General features: G+C 40.6%; 2 protein-coding genes across 5 annotated transcripts in view; both read left to right on the forward strand.

Moving 5' to 3' along the window:
• LOC146459795 (A disintegrin and metalloproteinase with thrombospondin motifs 7-like) overlaps positions 1-7,252 on the forward strand; it is a 35,315-nt gene extending 28,063 nt beyond the window's left edge. For all 4 annotated transcript variants that reach the window (XM_085088871.1, XM_085088869.1, XM_085088870.1 and 1 more), the window contains exons 19-26: positions 816-948; positions 1,478-1,604; positions 2,356-2,566; positions 3,201-3,356; positions 3,995-4,123; positions 4,564-4,713; positions 5,472-5,622; positions 6,098-7,252. In XM_085088871.1, coding sequence (XP_084944997.1) covers positions 816-948; positions 1,478-1,604; positions 2,356-2,566; positions 3,201-3,356; positions 3,995-4,123; positions 4,564-4,713; positions 5,472-5,622; positions 6,098-6,261 — 1,221 coding nt within the window. In that variant the 3' untranslated portion in view covers positions 6,262-7,252. The remainder of the gene's footprint in view (positions 1-815; positions 949-1,477; positions 1,605-2,355; positions 2,567-3,200; positions 3,357-3,994; positions 4,124-4,563; positions 4,714-5,471; positions 5,623-6,097) is intronic.
• Positions 7,253-9,719: 2,467 nt separating this feature from the next.
• On the forward strand, positions 9,720-13,958 carry LOC146459796 (ciliary microtubule associated protein 1A-like). The gene is made up of 6 exons (XM_085088866.1): positions 9,720-9,894; positions 10,813-10,920; positions 11,019-11,132; positions 11,926-12,036; positions 12,429-12,662; positions 13,543-13,958. The coding sequence occupies exons 1-6, from the start codon at positions 9,843-9,845 to the stop codon at positions 13,677-13,679; spliced, it is 756 nt and encodes a 251-aa protein (XP_084944992.1). The 5' UTR covers positions 9,720-9,842; the 3' UTR covers positions 13,680-13,958.
• Positions 13,959-14,645: the final 687 nt, after the last annotated feature.

A 14,645-nucleotide genomic window follows, 5' to 3' on the forward strand; every position in this document is an offset into this window, starting at 1 on the left:
TCACAGAGAAAAATTGAGATACAGGCTCCGAAAACTGATAAATCAAAGTCGGTTTACGTGTTATGACTCGGTTGCCGGCCCGACTGTATTTGAGGGCGAATAGAAAGTGCATTTTGAAATGTAATTTACGGCCGACTCGTGAAATGAGAGTAAGTCTGATTCCAAAAATCTGTTAGAGTACAATACTTAGATTTTTATCAAGGCAGGCCGACACCTTTAAAGAAGCCGTCATGGCAATCAAAATTTTGGCCTCAAAATACACATACGATTCGCCTCCGACACTGCCTCACCGACAAATCAAGATCACCAATCACATTCCACTGCTATTCTTCTCAACGCGTGCTAGACGGAAATGGTATTGGTTTTAGGTCTTCGGATTTCGGAGGGTTGCTCTTTTAGGGATTTATAAACCAACGCAAATTTTATTGCAACTTTCGCTAAAAAGCAAGATTTCCCCTTTCTTGCACATCAGCCAGCCATCTAAGCCCAGATCGACGAAAACTGTTTTCACTGTTAAGCACCTTTGCTTAAAACTTAGAACTCTTGGCTTTACTGTTCGCTTAGCATATAAGCCTGTAGCTTGTTGGAGACCCGCCCAGCGGGCCCTCAGCGAGCTTGTCGAGTGCACTGATTTTGTGTCGAAGGCTTTGGGCCGAAGGCGATTGCGCCCCTGTAACCAGTGACGTTGCATTTGATTGCGCGCCAATTACGACTGGTTACAAGGCGATGGAAACTTGTCTTTTGTCATTTTCAGGAAGGGTTTCCGACAGCTGAGATGTTGCCACCATGTAACACTTATTCTTGTTTCCTCTTAGCTCTTGTTTCAAACCAAAAATCCTGGAGTTAACATCGAGTATACGATTCCTAAGAACCAGACAGTCACCCACAAACTCGTGTTCAGTTGGAGGTACAGGGATTGGTCGACTTGTTCCGCTACCTGTGGAGTAGGTAAGCGAAAATAATCGGAGTAAAGATCAGGTGACTGTATACGCTAGTTTTCAAGCAGGCTTGTGAAACCAGCCATGCTCCTCAGGTTCAATCCTGACCTATACCAAACTAATGAGATTAAACAGGGAGATTTCCTTGAAAGGATTCACAGTTTCAAACAATACAAATCTCAGTGTGGTTTCTTTTTTACTAACTGCATGAGATTAAGATGTGCCCGACTTTTTTAACTTCCAATTCCGAAACAAAGGGTTCCTAATCCATGAGGAGCTTTGACTGTGACTCTGAGATTTTTTGGCTTACACGAAACTAGGCGAAGGCTTGGTGTAAAGCGGGGAGGGGGTAACGCAGAAAAATCCTTTAGAATAGGACGCAATTGGAACAAGAAGAGCTAAAGGGGTAACTGGCCCACTTCTCTCCCTTCCCCAAATTCTTGCTTGTCAGCAACCGCAGACTTCCCAAAATCAGTCCAGCCTTTGCGAAATTGCAATCGTCTCTGGAATAACAAAGCCACTCCCTTTTAAATTTCCAGGTACCACACGAGCTGAAGTAGAGTGTATCGAAGAAAGTGGAACGCCAGTGGATGATAAATACTGCAAACCTATACAACGGCCCGATGACAAACAAAAAACGTGCAATGAAAACCCATGCCCACCCACGTAAGTAAACTAAGCCTTCTTGTAGCTGTGTAATGTAGCACGAACATGCTCTTATTTATTCTAGCATGGCAAAAATTGAATTCCAGTAAAGAATATTGAATTTGTTTGCGTGGTCTGTGCATTGCCGTACACTAAAGGCGCTGTTGCGCTGGGAAATTTTTCTTGCAACTTGTCTCGCAATCTCGTGGTACCGTTGCGACACAAGCTGCACGGATCGTTGCATAAAAGTGCTTGACAATATTCCAGATCGAATTGGAATTTGGAAATGTTGGTTTTTAAGGGGAGGGAAAAGCCGGAGTACCCGGAGAAAACCTCTCGGAGCAAGTTGAAGAACCAACAACAAACGCAACCCACATATGACGCCGAGTCCGGGAATCGAACCCATTCCACCTTGTTGGGAGACGAGTGCTCTCACCACTGTGCCATCCCTGCTCCCCTATACGAATCATACCTATAGCCTGCTACAGGTGCTCAGATTTTTGGAGATAATAGGAAAGGACGAGGCAGACAAAAATTATTGTGAGCACTACTGTTTGGCTCATGAGTCTTTTTTTTCTTCCGCTTGGCAACTTCGTGTGCTCCGCTTAATCTGAGGGCGAGAAAAAGGATCCTTTTGTGCCGGAAGTCAGTTCATTTGCGGTTGCAACATCCTACTGGAGTCGTTCCAGAATTGTGATCATCCATCGTCTTTGGAATTTGTTTATAATGTAACTACATCTTTTCAAATCTCCGCTGGTTGTTCTTTCTTCAGATGGTGGAAAGGACCATGGCAGAAATGTTCCAAGACATGTGGGAAAGGCATCTCCATTCGTTCAGTGCTTTGTGTAAGAAGCTCTGGAAATGATGAGCAAGTGGCGTTAAAAGACGAGGCATGCGCAGTGATAAGGGAGAAACCGCCAGTTCTCAAGTCGTGTGTCAAGGAAACGTGTCCTTTGGCGTGGACTGTAGGGAACTGGTCAAAGGTAAAAGAAGTCAGCACAGAAAAACCTTGTAAATCGCATTTTGTCAAAGCTTTGATGAAACGAGTCAAGAGAACACCCTAGCAGGGGAGGACGATAGGTGGCCGCTGGAAGGGGGGGGCCTGTGCGTACTCCCTTGTTAAAGCTTTTTGAGTATTAACAAGTGTGGCTCAAAAGGGTATAGTTTAGAGATGACTCGGTCTGACATAGGGCATAGACTTTACCTATAGTCCATTTTGGTCTGTAGGGTAGGTTTTGGCTTGTGATGTGAAACAATCTTAAAAGAAAGATGTTTGCTAACGACTGTCCAGAATCCACAAAACAAACCAACAAACGAATGCAAAACGAAAAGTAGACAATGATCGAGGTGATGAGCTAATCAGATCTCAAAACAAGAAGTTAGAACGGGATCACGTGATCATCTGTTTTCATTCGTTAATCAGATGCATGGACTCCTGTCAGATGCAATTTGCTCGATGTCGAGTATCTTTCATTGCATTTATAGGTCTCTGAGTTGTCGTAGCGAGAGGTTTAGCCTCGAGCTACAATTCCCTTTTAAGTACATTTCCCCCAAATAGAATGGTATCCCAAATAGAACATTGTTCTGATTATTTTAACACATTCAATCTTTTGTTAGTGTTCGGTGTCCTGTGGTCAAGGCATCAAGAAAAGAAAAGTAACCTGTGACGCTACAGACTCGAAGGAAGAGTGCGACACAAAAGCTGTGCCAATGTCCTGGACCTATTGCAATAGTGGACCTTGTCCTAAGACTACAGTGCCTCCTCAAACCACGGTAAATTATAATAACCAAGACCAGTCCATATCACTCCGCTTTCAATTGGTCTCTAAGATCGCCATTTTATATAAAAAGATGAGTAAATGAATTAATAAATGAATGGGAATTTCAGTGGCTTCTACAAAGTGGCTCTTTCTTCCACTGTTTCCATTCTAGTAGAATGGAATTTTGTATGTTGGTTTTGTGGAGGGAGGAAAACCGGAGTACCCGCAGAAAAACCCTCGGAGCAGGAACGAGAACCAACAACAAACTCAACCCACATATGGCGTCAACACCGGGAATCGAACCCTGGCCAAATTGCTGGGAGGCTAGTGCTCACACCACTGCGCCATCCCTGCTCCCCCACCCCCACCCCAATGAGCGGAGATTTGTGATATGCTCTTTTTGGCGTGAAACATGAATTGATCATAGCGGCTGATATACTGAATCTCCATTAACAAACAACATGTCAGTCAGACCTATCGAAAACGGCATTCTCAAAGACGAGAATAAATGCAAAATTTAAATGTGGATGCTAATATTTAATACATTACGCTTTGGTTACACCCTGGTCCAAAACCAATACTGAAGGAACAGTGCGGTAATCGATGTGCATTATACTATGTTCTGTGATAGTTCGATTTCTTTCTGCACAGGCCAGTACTACGTTACCATTCAACCTAAGAGGAGATCATGAGGAGAATGAGTTCGTGAGACAGTTTCAGAGAACGAAACAATGTGTTGGACTGGACTGTCAAAAGTGGACTGTGACTGCTTGGAGTAAGGTAAAGATTACACAACTCCTACCAGAAGAGCTCAAGAACACCATTGGTTGTTTATTAAAGAGGCGTTCGAGTAAAACGGCGTTTATTTTCTGCTTGTATCTATGTCTCTGCCTCCAAGGTTGCGGGTTAAATTCTGAATTGTGGCCACTGATATTGTTACCGGAAAAACACTTTTTCGTCTTTCTATTTCTTTCAAGTTCTTGGAATAGTTTTTTTAGCGTCTCGAGAACGAGGCAGCCTGAGAATGAGGCAACATGTTATAGGTTAGTAAGAGACCCCGACAGAATGCTGAAGTGGGGGATGGGTTGGCAGCATTTACATCCTTTGCGGAATAAAGCTACCTTTGAGCACCGATATCTTTTAAAAGCTGCTGTACTCATCGGAAACGAAACCAACGTTTCCAATTTAAGATGGACCGTTGCTTACTTGTTTACTTTTAGTGCTCAGTAACATGCGGTCAAGGGTATCAAAGTCGTCGCGTCTACTGCGCAAACTCACATCTTCTCTGTGACAAGAAGCTTAAACCAGCTCAGCGCAGAAAATGTACCATGGCACCTTGCGCGAAGTGGAAAGTAGGAGTATGGACAAAAGTGAGTGGATAAAAGACAATACTACAGAACTAAAGCAAAGTCGCTCTTATTTGAATGCTTGCACTTTAGGATTTCATTCACAGAGTCAAAGGCTATAGGGAAACTTTATACAGAGGCATTGGAAGTTACCGCTCAATATTTTCAATGAGAATGGTCAAACTTAAAAGTTTCATCCACAGACGCAAACGTTAGAGACACTTTGGCGTTCTTGCACTACCAATAAACACTGCCTTCACAAATCACTGTTCATATCTTTCATTAGACCCTTCATATTAGGAGATTGAGCGTGGGACTCGTTACCCCGCCTAGCAAAACCTTTGTAGTTATAGAAAAGGCAGCTAGAACTTGTTATAGTCTTATGTGCCGCTAAGCATATATTTATGATAACAAATGAGAGATTTATAGAATGGTCGCACTTCAAAGTATCATTCACAAACCCAAAACTTAAAGTCTATCTTAGACCACGGTTTAATACAATTAATAGACTTATGCCCCTTGCTTTAACTAGATAAATGTGTCTCGTTACTGCTTTATACCTTCTTGGCACTGCTTACTTAGAGAACGTCCAAATATACGGGTCGTTGGTCAGAGAAAAATCAGGTTAGATATGTCTCTTGGCATGACCTCTAGATTCCTGTTGTTTCGAAGTCAACCTGAACAGCCTCGTCTAAGTTAACATGCAAGGGTTTTCTTTCCGTTTAAAAAGGCATCGTTCTAAGTCAAACCGTTGTTAAAACGAGCTGTATCTTTTTTCACAGTGTTCAACTTCATGTGGGGGAGGAACACGCACTCGTATGGTAAAGTGTACTGACATGAAAACTGGCTTAGCGTCGCGTGCCTGCATCATAGAACACAAGCCACGTCACTACGAGAAATGCAATACTAGGGCGTGCCCGAAAAAAAGTACAGGTGAGATTGTTTTACAGATTTAAGTGATGTGAGCGCCGGCTCCTCTCATTTTCGCCCTGTTTGATCCCTGCCAAATACAACTGAAAGAAATGTTAGGTAATGTTTTAGGCCTAGTGAATAAACGATAGACGATTTTTTTCAGTCTGTGGCGCAGGAATACCAGGAAAAAGAAAATACGAGTGCTCCTATCAAGAGTTGAACCTAAGAACTTCCGATTACTAGTTCGGATGCTCTACCACTGAGCTACAGGAGACTCGCGGGAGCTAAGGCCATTAAACTATTGTAGGTTCAATCAGTAGCCATAATCAGGGATGGAGACCGTACTGACGGGATACCATTTGTCCCCATGTGTTGTACCAAAAATCTACCTTTTTTCATTGCATTCCTCAGATCTTCTACGTCAAGACCTGTGTCTTCAGATTTTGGACATGAGATATTAATACAGTAAATAACTCACTTTCATTATTAATTTCAGAACAATCACGAAGCAAGGCTAGAACAACTCAGAAATCATCCCCAAACTGCTTTGAAAGTGACAGGGACACGTACTTTTGCAAGTTGGTAGTTCTCCACAAGTTTTGCCAGTTTAAACACTGGAAAGCCAGATGCTGCAGAACGTGTTTACGTTCCGTGTCGTGACGCGAGATATAGTTTGTTTTAATTCATTGCGGTTGTGGCCATAGCGACGACTGTAACACTGAAGTCACGGGTATGGATCGGCAGTTCTTCGGTATCGGTCGGAAACTTGATCGGACAAGATCGACAAGTCTCGGATCGGACAAGCAAAGAAGTTAGCTAGAAAAAAGAACGCAAGGCCGATGCGAAGTCTACATGAGTGCATGAGACTGAGGCACTGTATTGCGGTAGAATTAATTTATTTACATATTGTCGTAATCAAAGAACTCACAGTCTTAGAGGATATATGGTTTACATGGAACTGCTTTTCAAAGAAGTTGTTGACTTTTTTTATGGCATTATAGCTTATTTCAATATGAATTGAACTGAACTGAATAACTTCATTTTAGCACGATAAATTCAATCGGCAGAGCTGGTGAGGTCGTGCATTTATCCTTAGAGATATGTTTGCAAACAATTTTTAAAAGTAGCAAGGTAACTTGTTTTATGTTTACGACGTTCCGGGCTAAATGCAATTATATTTTTACTTTTTTAAAAACTGTATTCAGTATAAAAACTTAGATAACCTCACAGTTTTATTTTATCAAACGTTGCATTTCGGCTTCTTGTGGTGAAAACCTTTAAAATTAGCAACATAGTTATATCTAAATAGAGTACCTGCTTACAGAAGTTTGTATCCAGGGTATGCGAGGTTTGATCACCGCGATACTAGTGTCAGATTGTTTCAGGGCAGCAAAAAATAAACAAACAAACAAACAAACAAAACTACAAAAACAAAACAAAACAAAGCAAAACCAAAAACCAAACAAACCCGTTTCGGCCAGGATTGTTGGTTCTCATCTCATATCATTGTTGGCAAAGTAGTTGTAGTATGTTGTGCGCCGCTCTTCTTCAAAAGACTAACGCCCACCGCTTCAATTTTGAAGTTATATTTATTGCACGAGAACAACCACGGTTCTGTTTTAGAAACAAATAAAGAGCATAAACAAGGTAACATTTATTTTGCCTTACTCTGAGCTTGCTGTCTTTGTAGCTGAATAAATAGCCCACGTGTAGCCGTACCCACCCCACCCCCACCCGAGGAAAAACGGGAGGGGGTGGGTGGGTACGGCTACACGTAGGCTCCTGAATAAAACACCGACCCAGCAATTAACACAGCCACGGAGGAAACAATAGAGGAAGTGTCAGAAATTGAAAAGATCAGGCTGAACTTTCATGCTCTTTCCTTCTTGTTGCGACGACTCAGTTTTACACTATCTTAACGTTTGTATGAACCGATATATCGGGACGCTTTGGAACAATTTCACAAAGAAACTGGGTGAGCGGACGAAAATCGATTTTCACTCCGCGCTACCCCAACAGAGAAAGAAGTCGGCCGACAAATTGTAACGCCGGTAAATTGGCCCATGCCATGGAACCTTCTAATCGGGCCGAAAAGTCGGTACAAGCAACACCGCTGTGAACTAACCTTTAACAATTTGTCGGCCGAATCGGTATGATAAAAAAGAAAAACTCTAGCACTGCCACAGCTTTTTATAAATCGGGCCGCTTTTCATTTTCTTTGTCAAATTGAGCCAAACTGAGCAGTCTAATGAATCGGTAAGCAACCACGACAGATAAACGCCAACGAAAACGGTTCTTGTTTTTTTTTTTTTTTTTGGACTTTCTCGTTGCCGTTTTCGCCGTCGTAGCTGCGCAAGGCCCCCGAAGCTTTCGTTTGTGAAGATTGAGGGAAAAAAAAAAAACACCTGTTCTTATGAAAAATAAAGTTGATTGACAAACGGAAGCAGAAATGAACTGACAATGAAAGTCTTAGACTCGAAGTCAATATTGACTTTTTCCCGGTTACAATAGCTTCAATGCTGTAGGTAAACATGGCTGAAAAGTGCAAATCTAGCAGCCTCAAAACCGCACCAATATCAACAAATACGCTTTAGTTTGCGTCAAAAATGACAGTGTGGTTATTGTCTTTTTATCGTTCCATTGGTTTCCCTTTTGCCCAAGGAGTCTCGTTATTGGAACTTATCGTTCTGTGAGTTCTCTCCTGTCAGGGGTTTCTTTATGTTGTTTTTTCTCCTCTGGCGAAGTTTTTAAATAAAAATAAATAAAGAATTGCATTCGTGGTGACTGAGGCGATAAATTTGTTGTGTATCGGTTCTGTTTCTCTTGTGATAATCTGTATCCACTCCGAGGAATGAGCATAACTTCGTTCGCATGCAAATCACTTTGCCACTTAGTCCACTTAGCGCAAGCTAAGTTGTCGCAGATTGGTCTGGCTACTTGCCAGGTATCTCCCGTAGACAATTTGCATTTATTCGCGAATCCGTTTGGCTCAGAATAAACTCAAGGCGAGTTCGAAACTTCGTGTTTCAGAAACTTTCGTAGTGACTCACCCACAGTGCTGCTACAGCAGTTGTAAAAATGGTTGGTTTCTAAAGAAACTGGGGGAGTAAAATAAATACTTGCTTTAAGTATCCCCTGAAAGGTAGTTAGCTGCCTACCACAACCAGACGTTCAACCTGGTACAATTAAATGCGCGCCGCACCGCCGTACCATACGAAACTTGTTGCGTAGAAAATTTCGTGACTCAAGCCCACGGGATCTATTACATTGTAAACTACTGATCGTTTTAAACGCATCTCCGCTTATGTTATCTATTGCATGTATTAAAATTCGAGCAAAAAGATATACACATTGCCTTTTGACTATTCGTTGACGTGGCCCGAAGCCTTAGCCAAGTTTAGATGAACCAAGTTAACAATTTTTTCTTGTATCAGTTCCTTTTTACCCGCCCGAAGAGCCTGTTGTTGTGGCCCGAAAAGCCGTATCATTTCAGCTGACTGAAGACTTAATGACCCATACCGAATGACTATTGTTTCGCAACCAAATGCAAATGAACCGCAAGAATAAATATTTAACGGCCTTTTTCAGTCATCAGCGATATTATCCAAGCTACGAAGATCACGTGACCTGAGTTCGAAACTGGTTTGGCTTAGAATCGCTCTTATTTCTTGCTTTCTAACAAAGTGGATCCAAATTTCACATTAACAATGCCTTGAAAATCGAAGAATGTATACTTCCTCAAAAAAGACCCTGCCTGTGTTGTTTCGTGATGTTGTTATTATGATTTTGAGGAGTTTAAAAGAAACGAAGTGGTCGCGCCAAGTCGCGTAAATTATTTAAAACATGTTGATTTTGCCACGGGCTCCTAGCAAATTATGACAATTTCGACTTCTGAAACCAAAAACTCCAAATAAAAACACGCTGACTTTTTGCATTATAAATCTTTGAAAGGTTTTTGTTTTGTCTAAAATGTAACAAGTTTTGCAAAGCATTTCGATGAACGGGAGAATGGGCTGCCAACTTGACCGGAAATGGAGCGTTTACCGGAAGTTAGTGATTTGTTTACATGTTGCTATGGGCATGAAGATGGTTGCCACAGAAACCCGGTTCCTAGCGACGTTTTAGAAGTATAGTTGACTGAAGAAGAAAGCAGATCGCATCGGAATTTGCAGTGGCAAGATCACAGTAAACTTTGGCAACTTTCTCAAAGAATATTCTCTGGTTACTGGCTTAATACCAATATGGAAGGCGAAGCAGACGGGGCAAAGGCCACAATTGCCGCAAAAGAAAGAGGTAAGACGGCTACAAATAGAAACAGCGGCTGGTTGATGCCGAACTGGCACATCAGTTCAGGGGAAATTACAAGATGGCTGTCAGTTTCGTGTGTGATTTTAATGGACGTCGCAAACTGATACGAACATTTAAAATTAGCTTTCCTCGATGTTGACAAACTTTCACGAGGGAATTCAAAATTTCCAGGGCTGTGTTGAATTGTACAGACGAAACGAGTCGTACATGTATGTTCGAAGCCACGCCAAAAGCAACTTGAACAGTTTATTCCTTTCGAAGACAGACGCGGATTTTGTGGTTATGAAAATAATCACAAACATCTGAAATTCGTGGATTCCACAAAGGGATGGTAATTTCAAGTTAGAGTTCAGATCTGCTATAAACAGGGGCAGTGTTGACTTTTAATTGCTGCGTTCCCTTCGAATACAGGTTCGAAGTCGACAGAGCGTATGCTTGCCTCTCTTTCAGCGAATTTTCGATCAAAAATAATACCCAAAACGACATCTTTTCGATAATCAATTGAAGGGAAGTGTAATATGCTATTTCTTTACTTTTCTTCGCACAAAGCAAACTAGTTCCAACAGTTAATGTCCATACAGCTGCCGTAATGTCTTTTCCGGACCATTTGTGCTTTCTACGTTAATTGATTTCGATTGTTCGTCGCCTTGTTCGCTAAGGCCGTTAATGGAAATAAAAGTGCTCTTGAGAGCACGAAGGTTTCCAACGACAGTGTGATCGATAAAACTGTAGTTCGCTTTGTCGGGAATATGGTCATTTTATTTGAAACATATAAGAGTTTTGCTCAAACTCGATGCTTTGTTCTGCGCGCATTCAAGATTTTGTGTTATGTTTACAGTTTAAAAGCTGAATTGCTAAGGAGATTTTTATCGGATTTCATGTGATCTCTTCTTTCTTTTTTAGGACCCGGACCTGGCAGATATGGCCTTCCTTCAACCATGGGCTTTTTGAAACACGACTTTTCAAAGCATATGAAGCCAGCATACTCGTTTGGACAGCGTCTACCCTCAAGTAAGTTAAACTTCAATTATAGGGTTTTCCCTCAGCACCGACGATGTATGCCAATAAAATTTGCATGTCGATTAATTTCTTATATTCCTGGTTTTCAGATTTTAAAAACGAATGCAGTCCTGGGCCAAAGTATCAGATCGATTCCCGTGTAACAAGAGTTGGAACAGACGGAACTCCCGCCTACTCCATTTTGGGACAACAAAAAGATCAACGTAAGCTTAAATAAGTACTGAAGGGTTGTGCTCCTCTATCGACGCACTGTTTTAATTTGAACGGCTTGTACGGAAAGAAATTTCACTTTTCTAAAAGAAAGCCTTTGTGGTAAAATATGATTGTTATAAAGTCACCTGCTAATTTTAAAACAAATTCATGTTTCCCCTAATAATAAAGTTTAATTTGTTAAGGCGTTATGTAATTATGCAAATATATTTATTGAAGAAGAAAAGAGTTGCTTCAAATGTTGTATATTGCCAATCTTAAAAATTGTTCGAGTGGTTAGCAACCACGAGGAAATAAACAAGTAAATTATAATTAATATCAACTTTCACAGGGAGTTTGGGGAATGAGTAGGACGAAGTTGAACTGGGAATTAATTACAATATTTTCCCATTTTGAATGTATAATTTGAGCAGGTGTTGTCAGTTTCTATCCATAATTGCTAAATATCTGTTTCAATTCTGTTCTGAATGGCCGACAGATAGACAATTTTTCCTAAAATGTGAATCAGCAAACGTGAACTAATTTGGTAACAAAATATAGTAAGTTTTACATATATCTTCAAATGTTTATAGGCTCAATTTCTGCTGCATGTTTGTTCGAGTCAAGTTTGACTCATTTCCCAAACAGCAGCTAGAAATCAAACTTCAGCAAATGTTTAACATTGTTAAAAGTTTGAATGGATTTAAATGGTCCACCAGAAAAGACCAACAATGGGTTTGAACCCCTCTTAGCAACATGAATGCATCACTTGTACCATTCTCAATGACATTCTTTCTTCTTCAAAAGAAACCTTCAAGACTCCGGCACCAGGGGCATATTCCCCAGAGAAGGTCCATCCACAGGGTGAGAGACATGCCCCAGTGTACTCCATGGCACAGAGAACTAGATACAGAAAACGTAAGTATTTTTTTGACAACATGGTAAATTGAAAACTTAATACAGTAGAAGATTTGGGTGTATTTAGTATCGGAGGGATTGGGGGAATGGTAAGTGCATATTAACTTTTTCAATCAAGTGCTGGGTTATTTGAATGAGACTTTGTGTTGTGTCTGCGAGAGCGCAAAGAAACACTATTAAGGTTCCAACATCCTAAGTTAGGAAGATACCAACAGTGTTTCATAATTTGCTGGGGGTTTTCTAGAAAGCCCAAGAAACAAACCAAGTTTATTTCAGTTTTTCTGCCAATGTTCCAATAAATTGTTTGTACATCAAGTTTGTATATCAATATTGGCAATTGAAAGAAAATTAATTACAAAATTGACTGGAACTAATTAAATTATCTCTTTTAGGTGACTCCACCCCCTCTCCTAATTCCTACACCCTGCCATCCCTTCTCGGCCCCTTGGTTGCAAACAAACGGTCATCTGCTTCCTACTCAATGACTGGTCGAGCAAAGACTGGAGGATTTGCCGAGGACCTTTGCAAGACACCAGGACCTGGAAATTATTTGACATCAGATCCAAGTATCTATAAGAGGAAACCACCCGCATATTCTATAAAAGGACGAAGCTACATGCCTGGAGGTACGCCATGCTTACTTATTTACTCGCATGTTAATTGACAAAAAAAAAAGAAGTCAGACAAAAACACTTTATGTCTCATGTTGTCAACAGTACACTATTGTATGTACCATTAGTAATGATTCAAATTTTAACAATAGCCTCCTTTGAGTAAGCTCCTTTCTCTAAGAATGCCTCCGTGAAATCTTTGTTCATGAATAATGATAATATGGCTGCCAACTGACAAGGGCTCAGGCAAAACTAGCTTTATAGTCGCACACTCTGTGTAAATTAGTGTTGAAAGTGAATGCAATTGAGTGTTAAATCCCAATCAAGATGATTCTCAAAATGCCTCCCTTATAAGCCCCTATTCCAAGTGCCCCTGGATCAAAATGCATCCTTATTGTGAAGTTTCATTAATCCACTACTGACATCTCCTGCCCTAAGAATCTTTTGAGTGATCAGTGATGCGAGTGACAAGCTAGCCCCTCCCCCCCCCCCCCCCCTCCCAATCATATCTAAGCCTTCAAGTCTTGGGTGTGCAAATCCTTCCATTAAAAAACTCCCATCCTTCCTGAGAGGGAGCAGGAGTAAACTGTTGAATAATGAAATACACAATTCCCTCCAATAATAATAAGAACCCCAGCCCTCCCTCCTCTTCCCCCCCCCCCCCTTGCAAAAATAAGTCACCTAAAAAATCTAATCCCAGGGATTTTAGCACCATGAGTACTAAATTTAGTGGAATCTCTGTGACAGGCTCCTTCCTAACACCTTCTTCATGCTTTTAAGTTCTATGTTGTGGTATACATGAGCAGTGACTTTAGAAATTATATTTAGGCCCTGTTCTTGAATTCTGATTGTAATTTACAGTTGTTTAACACATGGTGCTCTTTTTTATTTGCAGATCCTACACTGAAACCTGGTCCAGGAGCACACAGCCCTGAGAAAGTGTCAATAAACAAACCCAGTCCGCCTAAATTTTCACTTGGAATCAGACACAGCGAATTTATTACGCCTCTTATCACTGACGTTGCAGATTAAAATAGTTTCCTCTTAGTTTGTCCCCCCATTTTTTTTATTTCTTTTACATTCCCTTATCACTTTTTGAGAAAACAGAATCCTCGAGAAAACATTGTGAACTATTTAATCCTTTAACAAAAGAGTGCCTTGCTATGATGTATCAATGATGAAATGAATTGTCTCAGCTAATAATGCCAGCAATAATGACTAATCCGCTAACTAAAGGTGCTTCTATGTAGAATGGCACTGTAAATTTGTATAAAAGAATATCATATTAAACTTGTTTGCTTATTATTACAAGTCTAGATGTTCTGGTCTCCGTTGGAAACAATAAATAATTATCTCGTAGGCCTTTTTCATAAATGGTGGCCGATAAATAATTCAGTCTCACTATTGTTTTCATGAAAATTAGCCTTACCAGCCTTGTTAGCATGTACAAAATTCAGTATAATTTTTACTGTAAAATGAGGTTAGTAGGGCTAATTAAGGACGGTGCCTACTTTTGTTACTGCGCATACGTTCTGCGCATCTCGAGACACTCGGGTTTCCTATGGGTGGTGCCTGCTAATACAGGAATATTTTTGCACGGTTTAAGACTATGAGAAAGCAGAACATAGCAAATGCTTTTGCCATCTGGAAATAAAATTGGAGGTAACCATGCATTTTCAGAGATAACAAAGCTTCAATTTAGTAAAAAATCCCATACGCTTTTTAGAGATATTATTGCTTAATTATCTCTGAAAAATGTGTGGCTACCCCCAGTTTTCGTTTTGGATTCCAATAGGCCTTGCTAAGATCTGCTTTTCTCGCATAATTTATTTGTCATAAAACACACAAAAGGACTTTAGTATTAGTAGGTACAGTTATAATAAATTGGTCGCCAGTTATAATAAAAAAGGTCTACTATCTAATTGTGTGGTGTTTTAAAGAAAGCAGTCTTCAAGTAACTTACACGACAGTTAATAGGGTGAAATAAAATTAAAGTTG

This window comes from Pavona decussata, unplaced genomic scaffold (assembly GCF_977016875.1).
Source record: "Pavona decussata unplaced genomic scaffold, jaPavDecu1.1 SCAFFOLD_216, whole genome shotgun sequence".
Classification (NCBI taxonomy): domain Eukaryota; kingdom Metazoa; phylum Cnidaria; class Anthozoa; order Scleractinia; family Agariciidae; genus Pavona; species Pavona decussata.

Bases quoted from the DNA above. Each gene is read 5' to 3' on its own strand.
- LOC146459796 (XM_085088866.1), top strand. From the start codon at position 9,843: ATGGAAGGCGAAGCAGACGGGGCAAAGGCCACAATTGCCGCAAAAGAA. The intron at 9,895-10,812 runs GTAAGACGGCTA...TTTCTTTTTTAG, and splicing joins AATTGCCGCAAAAGAAAGAG to GACCCGGACCTGGCAGATAT. The intron at 12,037-12,428 runs GTAAGTATTTTT...TATCTCTTTTAG, and splicing joins GAGAACTAGATACAGAAAAC to GTGACTCCACCCCCTCTCCT.